The sequence below is a fragment of the Bombyx mori genome, chromosome 6 (assembly GCF_030269925.1).
Source record: "Bombyx mori chromosome 6, ASM3026992v2".
Classification (NCBI taxonomy): Eukaryota; Metazoa; Arthropoda; class Insecta; order Lepidoptera; family Bombycidae; genus Bombyx; species Bombyx mori.
This window is the reverse complement of record NC_085112.1, coordinates 13,858,486-13,884,766: the sequence shown is the minus strand read 5'-3', so window position 1 is coordinate 13,884,766 and position 26,281 is coordinate 13,858,486. Positions and strand designations below refer to the sequence as shown.

At 39.4% G+C, this 26,281-nt stretch overlaps 1 protein-coding gene across 21 annotated transcripts in view; it reads left to right on the top strand.

The window, feature by feature from the left end:
- Positions 1 to 708: 708 nt before the first annotated feature.
- Positions 709 to 26,281, top strand: part of LOC101735454 (heterogeneous nuclear ribonucleoprotein Q) — a 34,324-nt gene continuing 8,751 nt past the window's right edge. For 6 of the 21 annotated variants that reach the window (XM_038011418.2, XM_038011417.2, XM_062669165.1 and 3 more), the window contains exons 1-11: positions 1,832 to 2,519; positions 2,943 to 3,149; positions 3,395 to 3,506; positions 14,405 to 14,598; positions 18,764 to 18,891; positions 19,945 to 20,186; positions 21,717 to 21,852; positions 22,438 to 22,571; positions 22,656 to 22,730; positions 23,421 to 23,570; positions 24,153 to 24,298. In XM_038011418.2, coding sequence (XP_037867346.1) covers positions 3,396 to 3,506; positions 14,405 to 14,598; positions 18,764 to 18,891; positions 19,945 to 20,186; positions 21,717 to 21,852; positions 22,438 to 22,571; positions 22,656 to 22,730; positions 23,421 to 23,570; positions 24,153 to 24,298 — 1,316 coding nt within the window. In that variant the 5' untranslated portion in view covers positions 1,832 to 2,519; positions 2,943 to 3,149; position 3,395. Of the gene's footprint in view, positions 849 to 1,831; positions 2,520 to 2,591; positions 2,838 to 2,942; positions 3,150 to 3,394; positions 3,507 to 14,404; positions 14,599 to 18,763; positions 18,892 to 19,944; positions 20,187 to 21,716; positions 21,853 to 22,080; positions 22,217 to 22,437; positions 22,572 to 22,655; positions 22,731 to 23,420; positions 23,571 to 24,152; positions 24,299 to 26,281 lie in introns of those variants that run through there. The other 15 variants (XM_062669167.1, XM_038011412.2, XM_062669168.1 and 12 more) reach the window with 11 other exon arrangements.

Genomic DNA, 26,281 nt, shown 5'->3' with positions numbered 1-26,281 from the left:
CTATATTGTCTTATTTCGTTCTCGTACTCTGAGTTTACTTAAATTTATTTGTAACTCAAATATGCTAATATTTTTAATAATACTTTACTTTACGATTTAGCGGAATAATAACCTTTATAGTTAGGTTTATTAACTGTGATTCCGAGGCTAATAGGCATATGCCAGACGCGCCTACAGAAAAAAAAAAAGTGGTCTATTGAACATGCGACGCGCCGCGCATTTTGCAAAGGTCGGGAACCTCGACAATCGCAGACAAGAATCAGACGATTTAATTACATATCAAGGAGTTGAATTCTCGTAATCGATTGTTATTTTAAAATTGTTTCAAAGAGAAATGCATACAATAATGATCAAAATCGAATTAGCGTTAGAACGTGTCCAGCACGAGGCGCCCTTGAATTGGAAAAAAATAAACAAATAGCAACGACCTCGGCACATATTATAGACGATATTACGCCTAGCGAGTCAACTTAGATTAGGGACAACATTATTACATATTCATAAGTGTTTCATATTTTTATTCAAATAATCAAATAGAACTAGAAACACCGGCGATTCGACGAGGTGACGTCATCGACGTCTGGGCCCCAATTTTGACGTCACTCAGTACGGTGACCCACAAATCTACAGACACAATAAATTCAGCAACGTACGCTGCGAAACGAGGGTCAATGAACTGTTGACGTATTTAAAATACACATAAAGTAGGTACCTTATCGCGAATGTAGTTCACGACGCGGCAAGCTGAGCGGGCTTGCTGTGCTGTGCGTTTGCAAAATGGTTATTTATAGATGTGTGTGCCCGTGACGGATATTTCGCGCTATTTCTAAGGTCCTGAACGAACATCGGTGAGTAATGGTTTTTGCACAGATGAATCATGTGAATGAAATGGCATTAACCGATTTACTCAGATCTAAAAACATTGGACAAGAAACCATTCGATGAAATACAAACTTTTTTTTACTAAAGTGAAACTTAATTTATAAAACTGGCTGTTAATTTAAAACTGACAACATCAAATAACGACGAACAAAATTTTTGGATAGAATAGAGATGTTATGAATAAAGTCAATGTCGGTTTTCAATGTTACAAATAATAACGATTTTATTGAAAACTGCTGTCGTTTCTTATTAAAGATTTTAATTTCAATGCATAGGTATAAACTGAGCAAGGGAAATCTTTTCTTTATGCACCGGAAACGCAATGTGTATTCGTTTTACTTGTGTAGTTTAACGCTATTGATATAATGAAAATGTGAGAAAGGAAGTGAGTCTGTCGTGCTGTACAAGACACTACGCCCAGGCTTTCTTTGTCAACAAAGGAAGAAACGGAGATTCACACAATTTTAAGCATCTTACCTTGCATCCCTTAGAATTCATAATATTGATTGCTTAAGGGTCATTTTCGAAAACGAGACATTCGCAGTAGTCGCCCTACCTATCTACCCACATAATGCGACCACTACAGATCCAGGTTTCTTACTTACACATACACACATGAAGGCCAGTTTTAAATACTTGTGTGTACGTGTTGCGAATACATACTTAGGGCTTCGATGATCAGCAGGTGTAAGCGAATTTAAAGTAAGGGGTTATTGCGATTAACTCTTTTATCCCGTCGTTTCCATATGAAAGAGTAATGAACCTTGTTTTACTACTGGAGAATGTCGATTAGTGACCGTGTGATCTTTTACGGATAACAGAGATTGTTTTTTTTTTTTATAAATTGGGATTTTTTCCTTTGAAACTTGATAGAAACATTGATTACTTATCTTTTACTTATTAGTATTTTTAAAGCAATATGTAAAATGATAAGAAGTCTTAGTAGTTAGTATGTGAATTGGAATGTGTTAGCATTACATTTACATTAAATTACAATAATTTTGATCCTTTATTTGAAATTCTAATTAGATAATATTCTATGACGTTTTATGGACATTTAATAATGATCTAGTTTCCAGTAGGGATGAGGTGCTAAAATTTAAATTATTGCAATAACAAAGGCTGACTGTCAGTGAATCGATTATAAGTACCGAAGGTCAGAGGGTTTGCAAGTGTGTGTATGTATGCAAGTATGCAGGCGAGCTCAGTGCGGCGTTGCTGCTGCACGCCTGCACCGGCGGTTGCAACACCCTCCCCCCTTCGTTCTCGGCTTCTCACTCGACGCCGTCTTGCCGCTAGCCTGTCTCACCTCGCGGCCGGCAGCCTTGCGCGACGCGCCGCGCTCTTTCACATTCAAAATTATTCACAACCATTGCAAAAACTCTCTGTGCAATAATAAAAAATACATTATCGGTCATTGCGGCTGTCATTAGGTTTATAACAGAGAGATTAGAAATTTATCAACAGAATTCATTGTGCAAATTTTAGTGGCCTTAAAAGTTTGAATGCACTCCTCGTTGCATATCCCGCGAACGCGCCTCGTTATGAGAACCCCGTAGGTATTGGCGGTCACGTTGACGTCGCGCGGACCGCGGTGCCGCCATATCTGTCTCGGCCACAACTAGCAAAATTAATAGGTAATTATATTAGTCTACAGTGTTACTTACAGATTCTGGCATTCAGTGATTGTGTAATAAAGTGTTTTTTACCTTTGGAGATACTCTATAGTGAACCCAAACGGATTCTGTTTAGAAAGGAAGGCGCGCGCCGGCCGGTTCTTATCGGGTGCAATGCAGTTGCACTCTTAACTTATTGCAATTTTGCATTCGCCAAAGTTTCATGCGCGGAAAGTTTTAAGTGTTAGATTATTCTGTAGAAAGACTGTATTTAGTGTTGAAAAGTGATTACTCGTACAGTGATTTGTGTAATAGTTTCTATAGAGCTGTCAGTTTACTGTACGGTGTTATTTCGGTCATTGACCGCCGGAATTCGCATCACTATAGTGTAATGTTTAGTTGTGTTTTAGTTTTTTTGTATTAACTAAGTTTTTCGGTTTTTAGGCCCAAAATTGTGTTCATCTCTAATCATAGAAATTCAATAACCCGCGCATTCGCTTTTTGAAATTCGCCTTCACCCGGATGGAATGAGGAGTGCACAATCTTATTGTTTCACTGTTTCATATGTTTGAACATCTTTTGTTTTTTTGTTTTTCGGACGATTAGAGAATTGTCATTTTGTTACAAAATTACAAAAATTGTAAAATAAAGGTAATTATCATTCATTTTATAAATTTGTATAGCAACGTGAAATGAAAAGTTTTAAATGATATAAAATATAGTCGGCGTCGGTCACACACGTGGCTTCCTTGAATCGCATCCGTATGACATCATCTGTAGGCGATATATGAAAAATCCCATCTTAGTGTATTCCACAAAAGTTGCAAAACTTTCTAAAGTAAATTGTAAATTGAATTGTGCATGTTCAGTGTGTGATTATGATGGTACATGTGCAGAATGGCGGAGGGCAATGGAGAAATATCCTATGATGAGGTAGCTGGGAAGGATTCTGATGTTGGCCGGACAGAAGATTACCACAAACTTATTGAGTATGGCTTGGATCCTAAGGTGAGACAGTTTTGTAATTTATTTCAGCCCAAAAACAAATAAATAAGTATTTTACAAATCATGAGATCACCATTCAAAGTTATCAGTGTGACTAGACGGTAAAACTTAATATCAATTTTTTTTTAAAGAAATCTTGCTTAAAGTAAAATATGATTATTTTTAAATAATAGCCATATGTATAAAGTTACAAAAAATTGTTAGAATATAAATGTTAACTTTGAATATAAAAATCCTAAATTAAGATTTTTATATTTCATGCGTGCTACAAGAATGAAACTTACTTACTTCTTCTTTAAAACATTATTGCCCTTCATTTCATTTGACAGAATTACAATAATACTAGTTTTCAATAATAATCAAATACATATGTTTCAAAAACATAATTACCACATAAAAAATACAATGCATTGTGAGATTGCATTCTTATTAGAATGGTTACTGTATAATTTCTTGATACTTTAATTCTCTCTGGGATTCCTATAAGAATTCGAGATCACATAATCATTCATGACTTACTCATTAAAGGAAAACTAATAAGAATTTGGAATTTGACAATGGCATGGTAATTTCAACCTTATGTCTTATATGAAAGACCACTTTAGTAACATGACCTTTCCAACAAGTTTGTCTTGAGTGCTTCCATATTTTTTAAAACCAAAATTACTCGTATGAATACTTGCTTAATTTTTCATTTGTAATGAATACATAATGCATGTTTCTGAAATAGCGCGTTCACGACGCGCTGTGACGTCAACGCGTAATAAGTATGGCGGGCGATGGATTGCCATTATCAAAATCATTGGCGTACTTAAAACTAGAACAGTTTGATTTTCAAAAAAAGGGAACCATAGCGCGAATATAACTCCCAAAAACCATATAATTAGTCAATTTGTTGCTTCTATGATCACGATCAGAAACTAAAAGTTTTTTTTTTATGTGTCTTCCTTGTGTGATAAAGTAATGATTTCTACCAAAATACTACAGAGAACACGCGTTGGCGCGACCACTTTTGTCTGTCTGGGCGTCCTTCGCAGTTTTTCGCGCCATCTCTTACTTTTACTTTATAGTAATTTTCGTACGTATCTGCACCCATAAACGCGAACCGGACCTAGTTGAAATATTCAGTTATGAACTGTCGCTCACCTTGTAAATCAGGCCATTTGCAAATTTGTATTAAACATTAAATACCTACTGAAAAAAAATCACTCGCACAGCGACATTTCAATTCTCAATGAAAGGACATAGGCTGAAATGTCTTCCAAAATTTTGTACGTAATCATTTTAATCGCCGATTTGAATCTAATCGTGGAATTATTCTCGGAATCAATATCGTATGAAGACGGTCATCAGTCTGTTTTATTTTTTATGGCCTCGTGATAAGTTTCAGTTTTGCAGTGGTTGTCTCGGTGCGCTAAGGTTGCAATTTTAAATTTATGCTCATAACCTTTTGAACGAAACTCCTCTTGGTTATCAAATTAAAATTCGTCAGTCGTGTTTTTTTTTTCGCTTTGTTAAAATTCAAAATGCGCTTTATGCCAATAGAAATAAAGATTATTTAAATAAACCCGAGTACAAGATAAACGTATGTAAACATTGTCAAGAAGCTTTTGTCCGACTAGCAATCATCGTTCATTATCTAGAAATCGTTAAAAAACAGGCGGTTTTGGAACTCCGCAGAGTACACTGCCATCTAGCGGTGTTGGTTTGTACGATAATTCATCATTCCATTATCTTTGCAATTTTCCTTGATACCGTGACCTCTGGCTAGGTGTTGTCACCTGGACGGGGTCTGCTGTTTGATAAATATGTTGTCAAGTGTACTTATATATTGCAGAGAACTAAGTGCCTATTATCTCTTATACAACTGCTAAGAGTTGCGATTTACAATGGCTCTGCCTACAAGTTCCAAAGTGCCTTATTATTTATTAAAAACATTAACGATATACACACATATATGTATGTACTGTTTCACAGCTTCTGTTTGACGTTTTTTATCGTTTTTATTAAGATGTACACCGATACATAATTGTATAAATAATATTTACAGCAAAAATTTGACTGGACGAGTACATCAAGTGATTTATTTAAAATATTTTTTAAATTGAAATGAATAAGACCTACTCACTATTTGAATCGCGGCCGTTAGATGCAAAATGTTAATTATTTATAAGAACTACTTATATTTCCAATAAGATTACAACGTGGTGTTTGTAGTGGTTTGTTATATAATAATAATATCAATTTAAATATTGATATGATGACTTATATTTTAATCACGATTTTAGACGTACATCGAACATAAAATAAATCACACAAATTTCTTTCTTTCACGAATTTGGACAACAAAAAAATGTGGTGTATTTATTTACTGGTGGTAGGACGTCTTGTGAGACCGCATGAGTACATAGGAACCACCCCCCTGTCTATTTCTGCCCTGAAGCAGTAATGCGTTTCGGTTCGAAGGGTAGGGTATCCGTTGTACTTTAAAAACGGAGACATTAGAACTCGTATCTCAAGGTGTGTGACGGCATTTACGTTGTAGATGTCTATGGGCTCCAGCAACCACTTAACACCAGGTGGGCCGTGAGCTCGTCCATCTATGTAAATTTCACTATTGCTGGTATCATAACGTCTTTTCTGCTGCGATGCGGTCAAGGGTTCAGGTTTGAAGGCATACACAATTTTTCAATGCAATAGAGAATAAATGATCTCATGTGGCAAGGTGGCTGAGTGCTATCCAAGTTGTCTTGCGGTAGCTGAAATGAATTTTCACATATTTTTTAGCATGGATTTGAAACTCGATACAAAAAAAGACGACCCTAAGACCAACATATCTTTTAGTTCTTGCCCTTATTCCTACCAAATGGGGTCAGTGCAGCATGTCCTCTTTTTCCATTCAGGCCTATGATACGACATCTCTGCACTCACACCACCCTTCTCTTGCATATCCTCTTTAAGAGAGTTCATCTTTTTGTCGGTCTTTTTAAGGAGTTCCCTCCTCACCTCCACACATATAAACTTGTACTGGATTTTGCCTATCCCATAATGAGGGAGAATTCTTCTAAAGGTCACTTCTACTGTGTTTGAACGGCAAGCAAATTTTTACCAGTTTTGATCGAGAACTGTACATAATCTATCTATCTATATATACTGGTGGTAGGACCGCTTGTGAGTCCGCGCGGGTAGGTACCACCGCCCTGCCTATTTCTGAACTTATATCTCAAGGTTGGTGGCACATTTACGTTGTAGATGTCCATGGGCTCCAGTAACCACTTAACACTAGGTGGACTGTGAGCTCGTCCACCCATCTAAGCAATAAAAAAAAATAAAAAATAAAAATGAATTGCTGTTCGTTGGTCTCGCTAAAACTCGAAAACGGCTGGACCGATTTGGCAAATTTTGGTCTTCAATTATTTGTGGAAGTCTAGAGAAGGTTTAAAAGGTAGATAAATATGAAAATGTTCGGAATTAAAGAAAAATAACAATTTTGTTTTCCCTTTGATGTGTCCCCCGTCGGGCGGATTCCTTTTGTTTGTTTTAAGTTTATTTTATACAAAAGTTTAGGTATTTTATTTAGCGATTGAGGCACTACGAAGTCTGCCGGGTCAGCTAGTATTCAATATAAAGGGAGTTCGCCTTAACGAAAGTGCATGCTGCGTGTAATTGCTCTGTATCGAATCAAAAGACGACATTGCGGAATACATTACGAGTACTCTTGCTTGTTTATTTTTAGTTTCATTAGTGCTTTTGTTTGAGATCTTAGCCAGTTTTAAATACCAATCGAAACCGACTATATATCTTTCTCTTTCTATATTATAAGATTGTCTTTATTCTATTTAACTATGCAAATTAACACCCGCGGCATTTTGCGACTATCTCTGATGAATATAGTTTATTGATTATGACATACACGCATGTACAGTACATATGTGTGTGTGTTAGGCTGTCATTACTCGCGCATCATAATTTTTTTTGACGCGTAATGCCATTTTTGGAACATTTTTGCAATTTATTTTTATTTCCAGAAGGATCAATTTGATTTACAAAGTGACGCCGACTGCTTTTTTTTTTCATTTTTACTACACGCAAAGTATCTACCGCTTTCTATCAGGATGGCCACGTAATCGTAGTTTTCTTTTCCTAAACAAAAAAATGTATATAAATAAAAATGCACGTACAAATTCCGGTACGAGCCATGTGAGCGCGCTCGGGGAGATACCACCACCCTGTCTGTTTTTGCCGTGAAGCAAGTAATGCGCTTCGGTTCGAAGGGTGGGACAACCCTTGTACTATAAAAAACTTAACTCTTATCTCAAGGTGGGAGACGGCATTTGCGTTGTTCATGTATGGGCTTCGGTAACCGCTTAGCACCAGGTGGACCGTGAGGTCATTCATCAGGCAGTTTTTAACTCGTCTAGAAACTTCAGTATCATCATTCGTATTGAGCTCCATAACAATACCCCATGTTTTTTCCAGCTCTTTGTCCCTCTTATTGTAGTCTTAGTGCCAGCACTATTTTTTTTTTGTAATGTCGTATATCGTGTAGAAGTTTTTGGAAAAACCGAAATTGAGTATTTCTTAAATGCATACGGCGTCACTAGACTCCAAATGGGATGCCGGAAACATGCACGCTATCATTACAAATTTGTAATTTTTGTGTCTTATGGGTATCAAAGACCTATGGCTATCGTTCACCACTTACCACCAGGTAAGCCGTGTGCTAGTCTATCCTCAAAGGCAATAAATACTTACTTCTCAGTCGTTTGCACTCTTCGTAGTCGTGGTCATCATTTCGGATAGTGGTGCGCTTCACATGACGTCACCACCAAAGGCAATAAGAACAATCAAATGTCGAGATATAAATTGTGTTTTTGACGGAGATCTCATTTTGTAATTCTGATGACTTGTAACTTAGAAAGGTCTGAATTTCGATCTTGAGCTATGCCAAACGTTTACAATGTCTATACTAATATATAAATCTGCAGTGGTTTTTACGGATGTTCCGTTATAACTACTGAACTATGCATCCGATTGACTTGAAACTTGGTATCCATGTAGAAAATACATGTACTTAATGGATAGGCTAATATTTATATGAGTGTTGGACTCCCTTCACCAGTTGCGGGGGCGTTAATGATGAGAATCTTTGTGGGGGGGTGAGAAATAATAATGTTAATTTTAAATGCCCAGCGAAGCGGACGAGTAAAGCTAGTAGTTAATAAATAGAAAAGTACTGCTTTTATTTGTACTTGTGTAAAAAAATTCGTTACTGAAGTATCCTCGTCAAACCCGTTGCTCGCGACGAAGGGTTCGGCGAGTAAATTAACCCATAGATAGAGCACACTGAGTTTCTCGCTGGATCTTCTCAGTGGGTCGCGTTTTCGATCCGGTGGTAGTTTCTGCGAAGCACTGCCCTTGCTAGTGCCAGTGTTAGCAAAACCTCCGGTTTGTGCCCCGAGATACGCTCGGATGGATACGCTGGCATAGAACTCTAAGGCTAGCAGCGTACGAAGGAAAAAAAAACTGAAATAAGTTAATTGGATGTCGTATCGAAAAACATATGGCAAGAATTCAGAACCACTTTTTGTTTGTAGTCTGGCAAAAGTAGTTAAAATATGCCGAGGGCTTAAATTTATTTGTCGAGACGAAAAAGCTCATATAACGCTTTATAGTATGGCTGGTATTAACTTAAGACTTTCACGACTCGTTGATAGCCATGACCACGATACATGTAGGTAGTTGGAAACGACCAAAATTGTGTTAAAGATAAAAAAAAACCCTCTGTAAGTTCGCATTTTAATTCACTGAATGTGGAAACGAGAAATGGAAGCGATCTTTCACTGAACTCGTGATGTGGCTCGGTAGGCTGACGGTTTGAATGATAAAAATGTATTTAGCAATTATGAGGTTTTTAGTCCAATATCTGTTATTCTATAATAGCTACAGCTATTAACTGCTTTAGATTTAAGAATCTTGTGTGACTGACTAGTATCTGTTATCTTTTGTAGAATTTTTTTATTGATATTTTGGGACAATAGTAACTAGTAATGTTTTCTAGGGCCATAAAAATAAATATTAGTGTTAATTTCCCATGTGTTATAATATACCAATAATATATAAAGTACCCCATAAAGGAAGGAAGTGATTAAGGTTGAAGGTGTTAAGTTATGGCAGATTCATGAATTGAGTTTTTTTTTTCAAAGTTGGTAGTTCACAAAAGACGTAACAAGAATATCGGGTTTTAAACTCTTACTGTCTACAATATTTTCAAGTCGTGATTTTGGATGAACTAAATAAAATAAATAAATAAATAAATATTTACTTAAAATCACGCCACGTTAACTGGTCCCGTGATAAGTTCGTAAATAACTTGTGTTACAGGTACCAGACAACGGATATAAATGTAAGATTTTCATTATACACATACATATATTTTTAATATACATCCATAACCCTGGAAAAGACATATTTATCATACAAATATCTTCCCTTGGCGGGATTCGAACCCGCGACCCCTCTTGTGTAGTGACCATGTCACTTACCACTACACCAGACGGCCGTTAAATCGATTATATATATATTATAATAACTAATCGATTTTTTCGCATAAAGTACTAATGATTACGAATTATACAAGGTATCTCTTCTAAACTACCCTGCATCACAAATACCGCAATCACGATGTAGTTGACGATTTCGTAACTCATTCTTGTAACGTACAAACCGTCCTATTTAAGGTACATAGGTAGACGAGCGCATCCTTTTCAATAACACATTTCTAAGTCTACAAGAGGTCGAATGCGTGTTACACGGTCTGTGGAATCCAATAAGCTTAAAGGCGTGGGGGATTCGAGAACAGAATTTCTGTTAGCAATGTTGCTATTTAAACGCCAGACTACAATACGTTTCCCACTTTTGCTTTGTATCTGTACGTACATGAATGTACGCTGCGCTGCAAAAGTGCATGGACGGTACTTAAAAAAACTTGCTAATCTATAATTAACGTTTGCTAGGTAAACATAATGTCACTATTTCAACGGTACTTAAACAAAAAGACAATTAGATTAATAATAACAGGTCGTTGTGCATTAAATTAAAAGGCATTTTGCGTATAAAATCACTGAACTGTACTGATTAGCATATAAAAAACTTAAATAACTAAGGAGCATATAAAAAAAAATTGCAATTGTTTCCGGTATATTTATTTTACTTCGTACGAACCTATGGAAGCAATATCAAACTAAAACTACTACTTTGTGATGGTTGGCGATATAGGGGATGTTTGCCATACTCACTAATCAAGAGGGGGCAGTTTGGGGTGCGGTATACATACTAAAAACCATCTAATGTATCTCTATGTTAGTTGTATAATGTCTTTAAATATTTTGTATTCTAATATTATTGGATGTGCAATGCATATACATGAAGTTGTCGTGGCCTAAGGGATAAGTCGTCCGGTGCATTCGTGTTGAGCGATGCACGGGTGCTCGAATCCCAGGCTGGTACCAATTTTTCTAATGAAATACGTACTCAACAAATGTTCACGATTGACTTCCACGGTGAAGGAATAACATCGTGTAATTAAAATCAAACCCGCAAAATTAAAATTTGCGTAATTACTGGTGGTAGGACCTCTTGTGAGTCCGCGCGGGTAGGTACCACCATCCTGCCTATTTCTGCCGTGAAGCAGTAATGCGTTTCGGATTGAAGGGTGGGGCAGCCGTTGTAACTATACGTGAGACCTTAGAACTTATATCTCAAGGTGGGTGGCGCATTTACGTTGTAGATGTCTATGGGCTCCAGTAATCATTTAATACCAGACTGGCTGTGGATGGGTGGCTCGTCCACCCATCTAAGCAATAAATAAAAAATAATAATAATTATGTACTATTAAACAGATGCCCTGAATATAAACGTGGTATTGTTGTTCAATTAGTGCCGCAGAAGCGAAGAAGCCGTACAATGTTGTAGACAATCTGTCGGCCTGTCTGTGAGTTGAGTTAGCGCCAAGTCGTTATTATACGAACTGATAATATTCTAGGCATCTATTTATATAGGAAAATAGTTTGCAGTAAACAGCTGGCTCTCTGACTTTAGGCACCCGAGGCAGTTCTAATATCCACGAACTTGACCACTTTCTGCCAATCGGGATGCAACTCGTCTGACTTGAAGTAAATCGCTTACGTAATATATTGTTAAATTTTAAGATTTTTATCAACTGAAAATACCAGATTTCCACTAAAAACATGTTTTTTTTCTAGTATAATTGAGTGAACGATCTCATTAGGTGATAACCGTCTGACTTCCACGGTGAAGGAATAACATCGTATAATGAAAATCAAACCCACAAAATTATAATTTGCGTAATTAATGGTGGTAGAACCTCTTGTGAGTCCGCACGGTTATTTCGGCCGGGTAGTCCGGCCTATTTCTGCCGTGAAGCAGTAATGCGTTTCGGTTTGAAGGATGGGGCAGCCGTTGTATCTATACTGAGACCTTAGATATCATATCTCAAGGTGGGTGGAGGCATTTACGTCGTAGATGTCTATGGCCTCCGGTAAACACTTAACATCAGATGGGCCGTAAGTTCGCCACCCATCTAAGCAATAAAAATAAAATAAAAATAAAAAACTTTCATTCAGACTTTTCTGATACTAATAAAACACGCATTTTAATCTCGCAAGAGAGTAGGTAACACCAATCATGCGTTTTGATTTGAAGAGCTGAAAAGACGTTCACAATACAATTGAGCCTGACCTCATGTGCCAAGGTGGGTTGCGGCTTTCATGCAGTGGTGGAGGCGTCCGGTAGCCATTTTACATCAGTTGGCCGCTTTTCCATCTGTGCAATAAATGAGAATTTGAAAATAACTAAATAAAGAGCCTAAATAAACATTTCGTAATAACGGCCTGGGGATTCGCCTGTTTCTTGTTTAAGAATTGGACCATTGTTACATGTGCCTACAGTTGGATCTCCGAATTTCGGATATCGACCCGGACCTTGTATTATATCGGACCACGGCTGTAAGCCACTAGACCAATAAATGCATCGTTTGAAACTTGTTGGGAAAAATGAACATAATATTTGACTAGAGTGCTTACGGCTCTGCCACAATACACGCAATGCAGTGTACAGATTTGATTGAGAAACAGCTACCGAATATTCTGGAATGCATTCTATTTATTTTATTTTATATTAGGTCTAGGATAGTATTGTATGCCCATGCAGATGCTAGTATCATTCTTCTGCAGAAGTATCGGTCTGTTCTGAAAAAACACAATTGCCTTAGGATACTATTAAGATACTTCCACGTCTCGGGTGGGCGGGTTCATCCAATGCAATTTGAACGTCAATCACTTGTCTTAAGGAGAGTATTTAAACTGTGATTTCTACAGGCTCCGGCTACTACTTGAACTACTACTAAATTACTACTACTAATTTTACTACTAAAACGACGTTGACCGTAAGGAGACGTTCACACATGTATGTTTAAATAGGTCATAAAAGTTTTTGTATTTTCTGAATATACCCATAAAACCGGAGTAGTTTACTGATTACAGTTTTAAATTACTTTATAGGCTTTTAAAAACAAGTCGCCAATGCCATTAACAATACAATGTAAATAATTACAATGTTAATAGTTTGAAAATCGCGATCATTTGTGAACACGTTTCACGTTACGGGTGAATCTGGATGTGATTTTTTTAAGCAATGGTACGTGACTCGCACCTGTGACCTCACGTGCATACGTGATAATACTATGCGTCTAATTGACCAGAATACGCGCTTCAAACACGCCTTTATTAGTTAAGCTAATTTAGATTTTGAGCTTCGCAATTATGTGATATTGAAATACCGTCGACGTGATCTCTGGAATAATCTTAAAGCCAAGGAACAGAAGTTTTAAATATCTCCCTGTGAACTAATCTAGTTTGGGCACGAGATATTTCTATTAGTAATTCCATGTAACGACTATTATCATTAAAATCCAAACGAATGCTGTAAAGGTGAAAGTGTTTTTGTTTGATGTTATGTTTGTCCTGATTTCAAGTCGAAACGAAGCAATGAATTGACATGATTTTTATTATACCGATAATGTTATATCAGTAAAATGACATAGATCATCTTATATCCCGAAAAAAAAATATCGCACAGAAAACTACACTGACGCTTTTCCTAAATCACGCGTGGGTTAGTTATAAATATGCAATAAACACAAGTTACACTGAGTTAATCACTGATTTAAGGACTATCACGTTTAAGTATAACCATCTTTCTAGGGTGGGCCCGTGTTCTATTTGTCCTGGACATTACTTTGTTAGGGAATCTTTTTAACTTTGGTCACAAAGCCCTAATGGATAATTAATAATAAGCAAACATGGATGGAGAGTGTGAATGAGGATATGAGAGAAAGAGGAGTGAGTGTTGAGATGACCGCTGATAAAGGAGAATGAAATAGAAAAATTCGCTGCGTCGACCCCACATAGAGGGAGAAGGTCACAAGGCCCTAATTACAGTGATTCTTTTTCACAATAGACGTTTGTACTATTATGTACATGGCCGTTGCAACCAGACTTTTATAATAAATTTATTTCAATAAGACTGAAACGATGTCAGAAACAGTCCCGAACACACCAGGATTTACATCGCTACGCATGTATTTGTCACTCCAGTGATTTTTTTTCAGCCGCGTATAATGTCCAGTTTATAGGGCAGATAGGAACATCCTATTGGTACAATTGAAACTTCATGTTTCAAGATCCCAATTTACGGTGGCCATGACTGTTTCAATGTCCGAATTTGGAAACCACTTAGAGGGGGCGGGCGTACCTATATATGTAGTAATAGAAAATGCTTATCATGTAATTTGTGCTAAAATGTTGTCTCTCTGTTTTCAGGTAGCCGCCAAGCTCGACGACATTTATAAGACTGGAAAGCTAGCGCACGCAGAGTTGGACGAGCGTGCTCTAGATGCCTTAAAAGAATTTCCATCCGACGGTGCTTTAAGTGTTCTTGGACAATTTTTAGATTCAAATCTCGAACATGTATCCAATAAAAGTGCTTTTTTGTGTGGAGTTATGAAGACCTATAGGTGAGTTCTACGTGCCGGGCTTTTAAGTTATTTGACGAAAGCCAAGACGAATGCGGAGTGGAGTTGATTACTAACGCGGTTGTTTTAAATGAATTGAGATTGAAAGAAACAAATTTTACTGATGCCTTTGTAGAATTAGCCTTTGATTTTAGTTTGAAGATTCATAAAAAAAAATGTGCTTGGATTAACAAAACAATATCGTTTTCAGTTTGTCGATTGTTGAGTTATAACTTTTCGCCTCTGAAAATGGCCTGTCTAATGATACTGTTATTAGCAATGGAAGAGGCTCTAAAGCTGTAGATAGGACTGCTAGTTATTTTATATGTAGTTCTCAAATTGATAGACAAATTGGCTTGCAGTTACACGTGCCGGCTAAATTTGGCGAGGGCTCTACCACAAAAACGTAAATATGTCATCCTGACTAATGCAAAATGCACCTACATACCAATTACACATTATTAAAAAATTTACATAGCCCACTCGTTTATCCGACGCATTGTCAAATTCAAGAGAATCAATAATAAATTTAGACTTCAATACTGCGTGTTTGATATTAATCTGGCCTCGTTTCGTAGCGTTTGAAGGAGGCCTAAAAATGGCAAAAGGAGCAGATAACGGCACACAATACACGAAACGAATTACGTGTTGTTTCAATATCTATGAAATATTTGTAGCTATTTTTGATGCGCATCCATTTTTCTATTAACAAATACCACCTTAATCTGATCTTTTTTATTTTTTGGCGAACCGAGTTTGTTGGTGCAGTTTTTTTTTGCCCAGTAACATATAGTGGAGATATATTGGATGATTGCCAAACGACTTGCTCGTGAATCTGGGTCGCAATCTCGAAAAATTGATTTGGAAATTATCTGCCGCGTTGCAGATGCTTTTTGGTTTGGGGGGGGGGAGGGATTTTGCGTCGACTGCAGGCTTCAATGCAGGTGAACTATGCAGGGAATTTAAAAGAGGTAGATTGCGACAAGTTGCAATAACATTTATGTAGCAACGCAATCGCGCATTCCGGTTTGGAGGGAAGTAAAGCTGGTTTAATGATGAAAACTGCTGCCTAATTACTTAAAGTGAGCTCTGAGATTCTTAATGTGTGATCAGGGGTCCGATTAGATGCTAAACAGTATATGGGCCGGGAAGTTATTTTCGATAATCATAAAAACAATACTTAGACCATTCCTCGTAATGAGAAACTTGTGAAATCGGAAAAGGATAAATAGATAATATAATTAGACCTGGCCCACGAGACGACTGCCATGTGGCATGTTAATTCAACTATCATTGTTCCGATGGTTGTGTCGATGTGGTTTGATAGCGAAAGGCTTTGACCGAAACCTTAAAAAGGTTTTCGCTATAAGCTTGTCTTAAGGCTCGATGTAAAAAGCGGTAATTCTTGAAACACCACGTAATAAAAGTAGCCCAATTGAAAAATCCTCTCTACCAATGAATATATTTAGAATTAGAGCTTGATAATCTTGACACGACACGTATCCTGAGGTTTATCACTATAGTCGAAATAAAAGTAGCCAATTTGAAAAATCCTCTACCAAATAATAAATTGACAACTCTTACTGAAAAATCCCTTTCTCCCTTCAAAATTTAAAACAGGAGAACTGTTTCTGAAATAAACTAAAGAATGTCTTTTAGTTTTAACCAAGTGCAATGATCCGATCTTACAAAGCTTTTCTGTGATACCGATAATGTATATTACATATTTGTACATAATAGAAAACCTAACAATACCTCATCGTGCAAAAAAATATGCTCTATACTATTTTTATTAATAACAGAGTTTGCTCTTAACCACTCCAATAAATTCCATTACTAGCCTTAACAGGGTTCCCAGACAGACTGATTTGAATATCTCTAGGATGACCCTCGTTTTAAGAGTTCACACTGTAATAATGTACTCGATACCGGTCATTAAAATGCAATAAAAATGATTGCTGCTAAAATACATGACTTGACCTATATGTTGTTTTTTCCTCTCAGTTGTATCCTTGATACTAGTACCAGTGTCGTAAAATCTTGGTTTTATAACTTAGTAAACGGATGATAGTATTTGTGGAGTTTTATATTATAATTAATATTGTTGTTTGCAAGTACTGATGTTGGCTACTGATGTTGGTGGTCGGAATTTGACCATAATCATTGGCACACAGCAAGATTTTGATTCATTCCACTTTGTATTGCGTTTGGTAATTTATTTATTAGGTACTTCTTATTTGTGAAGTTGGTAAAAGTCGTATTGTACCTTTTATTGTTAATAACACCAAAACTTCAATAAGACATGTATTTTACAAAAAAATTAATTTGTAACGCGCAGAATATCTCTTTTCGTTTACGCTGGTAGGGAGGGTAGTCGATAGAAATTCGTTTGTGTTAAATTTTCATTCTGGACTACACAGATATTAAAAACTAAAAATAAAAGTAATTTAACAATTTTAAATCTTGATAAACGATAAGGAGCCCATTGGTCGAATTGTTAAAAACGGCTCTGCTCAAATTAGTCGGTAGCGCTTTACTAACCGTATCAGATCGTGCTGTTGAAAGATTTCGATCGCAAATTGATTGTTCACGCTACGTTTTGATGCAATTTACAAAACAAAAAACAAAAAAAAAACACGCCATCTCGAACAAAACATCCGTCGTGTTGATGAAACTGTTGATATTTAAATTCGAACGTCCTTCACGAAGATCGCGTGGTTCAGTGCTTGAGCTGAGGCGAGTTCGCATCAAAATACGATGATCCTAAATCGTTTTTAATTATGTAGGTAAAGGCGGTGCAAGCTGAAACGAGGCTCGGAGTTGTGTGCGTGCGAATTCCTCGACGCTGCGGCTTTGTTGGAAAACACGGCCGTGCGCCTGTAACAAGATATTTGTGTCCTCGCGTTCGCGTGTGTTTGTTCGGTCGAGAGATTAGATTACGGATGGTCATTAGCCCCGGGAGGCTTGACTTGAGGCAGAATTGCACAACCTGTTTGCGATATCGATCGACAGAGTGCAAATCTTGGATTAGAATGTATTTGACGATCACGATCAGAAGGAACTGCGTTGGTTTACTAGGGTCTTTAGATTGGAATACTAATTTAGGTATCGCTTTAGGCTTCAAGTACTGGTGAAACTAACGCCACGTAGAAAAGTCACATAAGACTGACCTGGTGACGTAGCAACTAGTTTTAGAGGGTAGTTGGCTGCTAGACCAGTATTCTATTTTCATTACGGCTATTTTCCATTGTGACGAAAAGGTTTATTTGTTCTGTGCCTGGGTTTTAGGTATACATACCTATGTATGTATGTCTGGTTCCTATAGTACTGAAAATCTTTATTTGTGGTCAGAGGACGGCGTGTGATCGCTCTGATTATTTATTATTGTTTAAGTAGTAACTTGTGGTAAAGCATAAAGTTAGTGCACACGGGTAGGTACCTTCACTCTTGGCCTATTTCTGCAGCGAATCAGTCATTCGTAGCGGTTTAAAAGACGGGAAACAATACCATTGAGACTATGACCTCATATCTCAAAATGAGCCTGTATTCATGTCACGATGTCTATGGACTCCAGTAGTCAATTATACACTGGATGGTGGTTCGTGAACACAAACTATTGTACAAGAAAGTCTGAATGATGCTAAAAACAGGGGACTGGTTCACTGGTGGTAGGACCTCTTGTGAGTCCGCACGGGTAGGTACCACCACCCCGCCTATTTCCGCCGTGAAGCAGTAACGCGTTTCGGTTCGAAGGGTGGGGCAGCCGTTGTAACTATACTGAGACCTTAGAACTTATATCTCGAGGTGGGTGGCGCATTTACGTTGTAGATGTCCATGGGCTCCAGTAACCACTTAACACCAGGTGGGCTGTGAGCTCGTCCATCCATCTAAGCAATAAAAAAAAAATTAAAAAAAAAAGGCTAATTTATTTCTTACGAGGTATTATTTTCAATCACTATTTTATAGCACATATTTTGAAGGAACATAGATTGCGCTTTTAAGCCGGCTGTGTCAATTAGTTCATTAATAAAACGGTTACAAAAGCAAGAAGCTAGAATTTTATCGTAAAATGTTTGGCCAATGCGCTTCTCATGAGAATGTTTGTCGTATATAAACATAAAAATGAATGGACGCAACTGGATATATAATAGTTTAAATGGTTTTTCAGACAGAAAAGTCGGGCGGGCGTTCCCGGTGCTCCCGCTCTGACTCCGACTGTGCAGGTCAAGGGCCCCGACGAGGAGAAGATAAAGCAAATCTTGGCCCGAACCGGTTACACGTTAGATGTGACTACAGGTCTGTAATTAACAGTATTAATAGTCAAGTATAACCATTAGGTTGACTATTTGGATGTAGTGGTATATATAGCAGGGAATATGTGACAAAATTACTAAATGACTAGCTGTACCCGTCCGCTCGCTGGGCATTTAAATTATTTATGGGCATTATTATTTCTCACCTCCCCAAAGATTCTCATCATTAACGCCCTCGCCTGGTTCAGTAGTTATAACGGAACATCGGCAAAAGCCAGTGTAGATTTATATATTAGTATAGATTTAACGTAGTCATGATAAGGTGGTTCGCGTTTGTCAATTTTCTCTGGGTGTTGCTTGGTACCTGAGAGTTGGATTGAAACACGATTTTTTGTTTGTCATTGGAAATTTTGTGTGTAATCAATATTGTTATACTTTCATGGGATCACTTTCAAGTCATTATTCTAATAGCTATGTCATATTTATTTGACGCTAAAGGCGCGTACATATATAACGTCTGATTTACAGTTCCTTTAAAGCTATATGTTATTAGCGTATGCAGTTGTATGAGCCAGTTCACACACATGACAGTATTCCGGATCCAGAAAAAAATCCCACACACAACGAAAATACTGATCCGTTTTATCGGATCCAAACCGAACGAAGGCCTCCATTTGCCGGTTTCATTCCTCAACACAGCACCTCGACAAAATCTTGGCTTCACCGTGGAAGTCAATCGTGAACATTTGTTGAGTACGTATTTCATTAGAAAAATTGGTACCCGCCTGAGATTCGAGCACCGGTGCATCGCTCAACACGAATGCACCGGACGTCTTATCCGTTAGGCCACGACGACTTACGACAGAAGTAAGCTAGCTGTAACTATACTGAGACCTTAGAACTTATATCTCAAGGTGGGTGGCACATTTACGTTGTGGATGTCTATGGGCTCCAGTAACCACTTAACACCAGGTGGGCTGTGAGATCGTCCACCCATCTAAGCAATAAAAAAAAAACTTTGTCACATTTAATCGCGGTCAGCAATGCAACGCCTCGAATGAGTTATGGTTGTAGATATTGTTGTTGCGTTGCGCAGGTCAACGCAAGTATGGGGGTCCGCCGCCCGGGTGGGAGGGGGGCACGCCGGGCGCCGGCTGCGAGGTGTTCTGCGGCAAGATCCCCAAGGACATGTACGAGGACGAACTCATACCGCTGTTCGAACGCTGCGGCACTATCTGGGACCTGCGACTCATGATGGACCCCATGACGGGTGCCAACCGCGGCTACGCCTTCGTCACCTTCACCACCAGGGACGCCACGCAGCGGGCCGTGCACGAGGTAAGCCACCCGTCTCTCTCTTTCTTTCTGCCTCTCTTTCTCTTTCTCTCTCTGTCCCCCTCGTCGCCTTCCAGAGAGCGACAACGTTTATTAAATATTTACACACTTAAAGAATTGCTCCTATTTGTTTCTTGAACTGAGACAATGCTTTCTTAGTTCTGCGGGTACCCTAAAAGCTGCGTACAAGGGATCCGCGCGCCTATCACATGCAGTTTAATGCAAATTATTTGTATAATAACATTGCAATTGCGGAAATAAATAAAGCAGACGTAAATTGTGAAATTGTTAAAAAATTGAAACCGTATATTTAGGTAAAGGGGAAGTCGTTGTCGCTCTCTGGACACTCGTCCCCGTGTGTCCCAGCACTAGAACTGAACGAACGAACCCATGGCGCCGGACGAGTGCGGCCGCCACGTCATGTCGCTCTTATCACTCGAAACAAAGAAGTCGCTATCACGATTGGTAACAACTAAATTGTGTCGAAAACTCGAACGATCACCGATAACAGTCACGTGGTCCCAGCACCACCACCCACCCCCCTCTCACTTGTAATTGGTGTGTGAATCTGATGCAAAATTTGTTTCTAATTCAACGTCTACTTTCCAGGTTTCTCGTCGAAACGTTAATGATATTCCTTGAACTGATACCGTGTTAAAGCAGCGGTCGTCTCGCGCGTGGCGGTCTCTGTTCTGTCCGTCTCGGACGCGCGCGGTTGAGTCCCGCTAGTAAAGTAGCCGGACCGCCACCCGCGAGCGGCGCTCGTCGCGGTGCCCCCCGCCCCCGGGCCCCCCGCACCGCCCCCCGCGCCCCCGGCACCGCGACGAGCCCCCCAACCATTGCCTGTGGAACTAGTTCTCAGTCATTTGGGATGTTTATCTATAAGCTTGTCATTATATAGCATGTTATTAATATTCCGCTGGAGGAGGCCAGTCGCATTTGTAAATGTAATTCGAAGTGATTTTTATTCGTGATTAATGGCAGCCATGTGTGAAACCGGATGCGAATGGCCTCTGCGACTATAATAATCACAACCTGTGTATATGTGCAACCGTAACACCTAAACTGAAGTAAGCCTCGCTTGTCCTCAGACATGATCCCGTACTTCACTGTTGCACCTCGTTCAGTTTTAAGTTGCTTTCATTTTATGTTTTGTCACCATCACACTAGTACTACTACTCGCTTCTTTTAATTTTCACTTCATCAAACGGTCCACTTACAGGGTTAACTTTGAATTGGCTTCAAAAAGTTCTCGAACCGAGAATAAACATCAGGCTCTCCTCTTTGCTCAGTCCAACACTTTCGGCTTGTCATCCAAAGTTCAGTTAACACATCATGATTGGCTCTAACCGTCATCCCGGAGCGGCCGTTGTCGCGCCGTTGTCGTGCCGTTGTCGCGCCGTTGTCGCGGCGGCTGCCTCGGCCGGCGGACAGTACCGACGCGCCCGAACGTCCGAATCTGCGATTCGACGCGGCCCGACCGGATCCGAATCACACTTTTTCAAAATTGTTCCCTTGTTATTTTTCCCACAGCTCGATAATCACGAAATAAAACCAGGGAAGACTCTGAGAATTAAGATTAGCGTACCGAATCTGCGACTTTTCGTCGGCAACATTCCCAAGTCTAAAGGCAAAGAGGAGATACTGGAAGAGTTTGGTAAATTAACAGGTAAAGTTTCACTCGAATGAATTAAAGAATTGATAGATGTTTTGGGGTTGAGTGCGTGGGGCTTGGTGTGGACCGCTGAGGGTGCCCCGCTTGTCCCGCTTGTCCCTGCCTGCCCCCGCCTGTCCCTGCCTGCCCCTGCCTGCCCTCTCCAGTCATTGTTGGCCGAGCCGGCCCAGGCCAGCCTCGGCCCTCGGCCATCGGCCATTCTCCCTCCAATTGTTCTTGCAGCTGAATGATTATGAAATTCGAAAGGGGAAAAAGATTGGCGTTACCGTTTCCTTTAACAATCACCGGTTATTCGTGGGGAATATTCCCAAGAATCGAGATCGGGACGAATTGTTTGAGGAGTTTTCTAAGCACGCACGTAAGTCCTTGTCGAATTCATAATGGTATGAGTGCGGCGCGCGGGCCCGCGGTCCGTGACGTCACGGTCGGGCGGCCGCCGGCCCGCGCGCCCCGCCGGCGCCGACCCCGCGGACTCGTCCGACTGCTTCGCGTAGAGCCGCGCGCCGGGGTCCGGGGCCGCTTGTGTTGTTGCCGACCGCCCAGCCGCCGGACCCCTACATTGTTTCTGTGTGCTTGCAGCTGGCCTCGTTGAAGTCATTATATATAGTTCGCCCGATGACAAGAAGAAAAATAGAGGATTTTGTTTTTTGGAATACGAGTCTCACAAAGCGGCTTCGCTGGCCAAGCGCAGACTCGGCACCGGGAGGATAAAGGTGAGTCGATCTCTAGCGAACACTTTTGATGTATATTTACTTAAAAACCATAAAACTGATGTGACCTAATTTCTTGCGTTGAAGCAGGTTTGGGGCTGTGATATTATAGTCGACTGGGCTGACCCTCAAGAAGAACCCGACGAGCAGACCATGAGCAAAGTGAGTACGACTTATTTACCTACAAAGAGCCATGTCTTTCCGTGAGTTTTGCCAAAGGCTACTAAAGAAAACGTCGGTAAATGGACCAGCAGTGTACTGCCATCCCAAAGGAACATTTACTGACGGTAGGGCGTATGTGTTATCTATCGGCACTGGTAATCAATAACATCGTCTGGAGCGTGATAGTTTAAAAATGTATAATTTACAGAGAAGGCCAGTTAAATTTTATATAAACTTGAACAAATCTGCTTTGATATATAGTGGACCACAGTGCGCTCACTGGGTCACCCAGTACAGTGAGGAGTTCGGTACAGGCAACTAAAGTGTCAGATGATTCGTAACGCAAACAAATACACATTTGAAAATGTGTATTTTATCAATGTACTTTTATTGCACGCAATGTACTGCGAACAGAACAACTGACGCACGGCGTGTGCGGTCATTGCTCTTTTTTAATATAAACTTACAAACATATAGACATGACATTATATTTTTTATCGCCAAAAGTCTAATATTTCAGTTCTCATTTGCGTTTTATATTCTTGCTGTTTTGGCTTCGGTCAATTTCTTCACGCCCTGTATATTAAAATGACTGGTTAGAAAATAAATGAATTTGTACAGAGAGATGGATTGTGTCGTGTATATTGTGACTATATTTAATATCTATAGTTGAACATTCGTGACCCGCAGGTGAAGGTGCTGTACGTGCGGAACCTGACTCAGGACATTACGGAGGAGGCGCTAAAAGAAGAGTTCGAGCACTACGGGAACGTGGAGCGAGTTAAGAAGATCAAGGACTATGCCTTCGTGCACTTCGACGACAGGGACTGCGCGGTGAAGGTGAGGACGGGTTGGGCGGTGGAGGTGACATTGCCAAATTTAGCTTAAAACTGTGTAGGTTACTGATTCTGTGGCGCTAGTGAGCGTTAATTATGTACACATTATTGTCGCTCTTTGGAGAGATTTTCTCATCGTGGCCGCCGGTAACCACATTTCCGATCCTGCGGACAGAATGGAAAGCAGTCGACGTCGCCCCAAACACATCTCGGATCCTCCCGATCCACTAACGGTGCTTTAAGGTACCTCAAGCACCGGTCATCGTTTTCGTCGAACCTGTCGCTTGCGACGAAGAGCTCGACGAGTAAATTAACCATCAACACAGCCCACTGAGTTTCTCGCCGGATCTTCTCAGTGGGTCGCGTTTCCGATCCGGTGGTAGATTCTGCGAAGCACGGCTCTTGCTAGGGTTCGTGTTAGCAACGTCATCAGGTTTGAGCCCCGTGAGCTCACCTACTAATTAAGATTACGCTGAAATAGCCTCTCAAAGCTCTCAGCTAGGTAGGGGAAAAAAAGGAGAGATCCTATGTAAAATACTTCCGTGTATAAATTTTCCCTAATTCCGTTACTTGTGTTCAATTTCAGGCGATGCAAGAATTGGACGGGAAAGACCTGGGAGGATCCCGCTTGGAGGTGTCACTGGCGAAACCACCTTCGGACAAGAAGAAGAAGGAGGAGATCCTACGTGCTCGCGAACGTCGTATGATGCAGATGATACACGGACGCTCTGGGTTAGTGCTCGCAGGGGTCCTTGCGTGTGAACGTGAACGGATTTGGAGAAATTGGGGATCGTTCACAAAAAAACAATTACTAAATTGGGTTCGCACGATTTTAGTAAAAGTTGTTCGAACAACTGTACTACGGGTTTAACCGTCGACCGTTGTTTTCATGTTTGGTACTCTTGCCTAGGTCTGAGAAAAGGATAAAGCGCGAGGAGAACACGACAGCCGATAAAGGCAAGCCGTTGTCGTCGTGGAAGTACAGTTTGCAAAACAAGATCTTTTTTTTGGTTGATTTTGAAAGCCTCGTGGGTGTAATATTCGTTTATAATATTGATCGGTTAGCGTTTTGAAGTTAGACAGGAAATCTAAACACTCGATCTTATTACTTTATCAATAACCACGTTAATTTTATGCTTTTGGACGTTAGACATAAAGTGTTGTTTCCTTTTTTGTGAACTGCAGAATTGAATAAGCATTACGGAGACCGCAAACTTTAAACCGACCTAAATAATATTGCTCATATAGTGTGAAAATGTATACGTAATATATAAACCAACTCATAACATGTAATTTTATTATAATAAGATGTTTACTCAGAATGTTACTACTGGTCAAATTTTAAGTAAATTTAAATATTTCTTAAAACGAATTATCGCAGCTACTTATCGAGGGGTGAAAGGTTATTAAGCTACATTAATCTTTGTAATTGAAGGTCCGTTTTATTTGGTATTAGTATCAACAATTTCATATTTTTAATTGAACTTCAATTTAACCTTACTCCATTCAGATAGCTGAAGAAGTTTTTTTGTTATCATTTATTTTCCAAATTTTAAACTTTAAATGGCTTCCCTGTAAAGCTGCAACAATGTCGCTAAACTTTTCACCCGTCGAGACGTGCTGCCCTATGGCTAAAGTGGATCTTGTTTTGCAGACGCACTGTTAATAAATGTCGAACACGAACGTTAGAAGCTTTGTCTCCTCATTTGCTTTACAAAACTACGCTAGAGGAAGTGTCCCTCAGAATCGATGTTTTGTTCACGCAATTTATTTTCACGTTCTATCGATGTTTGTGTTTTTGGAACGAAGTTCCTTATCGCGCGTTGTGAAAGGGGACTAGACGGAAAAAATTCTTACGAAAAGTTGTCACGACACTTTTTAGATCCGTCATTCTGACCAATCAACGTGTAGGCGCTTATCGCGTGACATTGCTCGTATCCGATTGGTCCGCGTATTCTCGAGATAGCGTTTCAACAATAGTAATTTAGTTCATAGTATTGTTTTTTTCTTCTTCATAATGCCGTAATTTATTATTATAACTTTAAAAAAAAATTACAATTCCTTCACTAATTAATCGAAAGGAACTTCGTTCCATCCGGGTGTCCCTTGACACCTCTGAAGTTTTTTATTTACGTGCCGCTCTAGACGTCAGTCTTGTGCTTTGGTGTTTTGATATTGACACGAGAGATGATGGATTTCCGGAATCCATCATTTCTGGTTGAGAATATAAAACTGGCGAATTGAGTATTGGATGTCGCTGCCGAGACAAAGTCTTGTTTGCGTTGGTCGTAATAATTATTTTAAAAGCTTTAAAGCTGTTGATTAAAATACGTTGATTTTGTCTTGTGTGCGTCGATTGAAAATTTCACACAAACTTTAAAGTTCTGGCTTGTTGTTTATCAAAGAATTTAATTCTACTGGTGGTAGAACCTCTTGTGAGTCTGTGCAGGTAGGTACCACCGCCCTGCCTATTTCTGCCGTGAAGCAGTAATGCGTTTCGGTTTGAAGGGTGGGGCAGCCGTTGAAACTATACTTGAGACCTTAGAACTGTTATCTCAAGATGGGTGGCGCATTTACATCGTAGATGTCTATGGGCTCCAGTAACCACTTAACACCAGGTGGGCTGTGAGCTCGTCCACTCATATAAGCAATAAAAAAATTGATAAGTTTTTGTGAAGTTTCGGCTGAATTCAGTTAAAAAAATGAGGCATGATT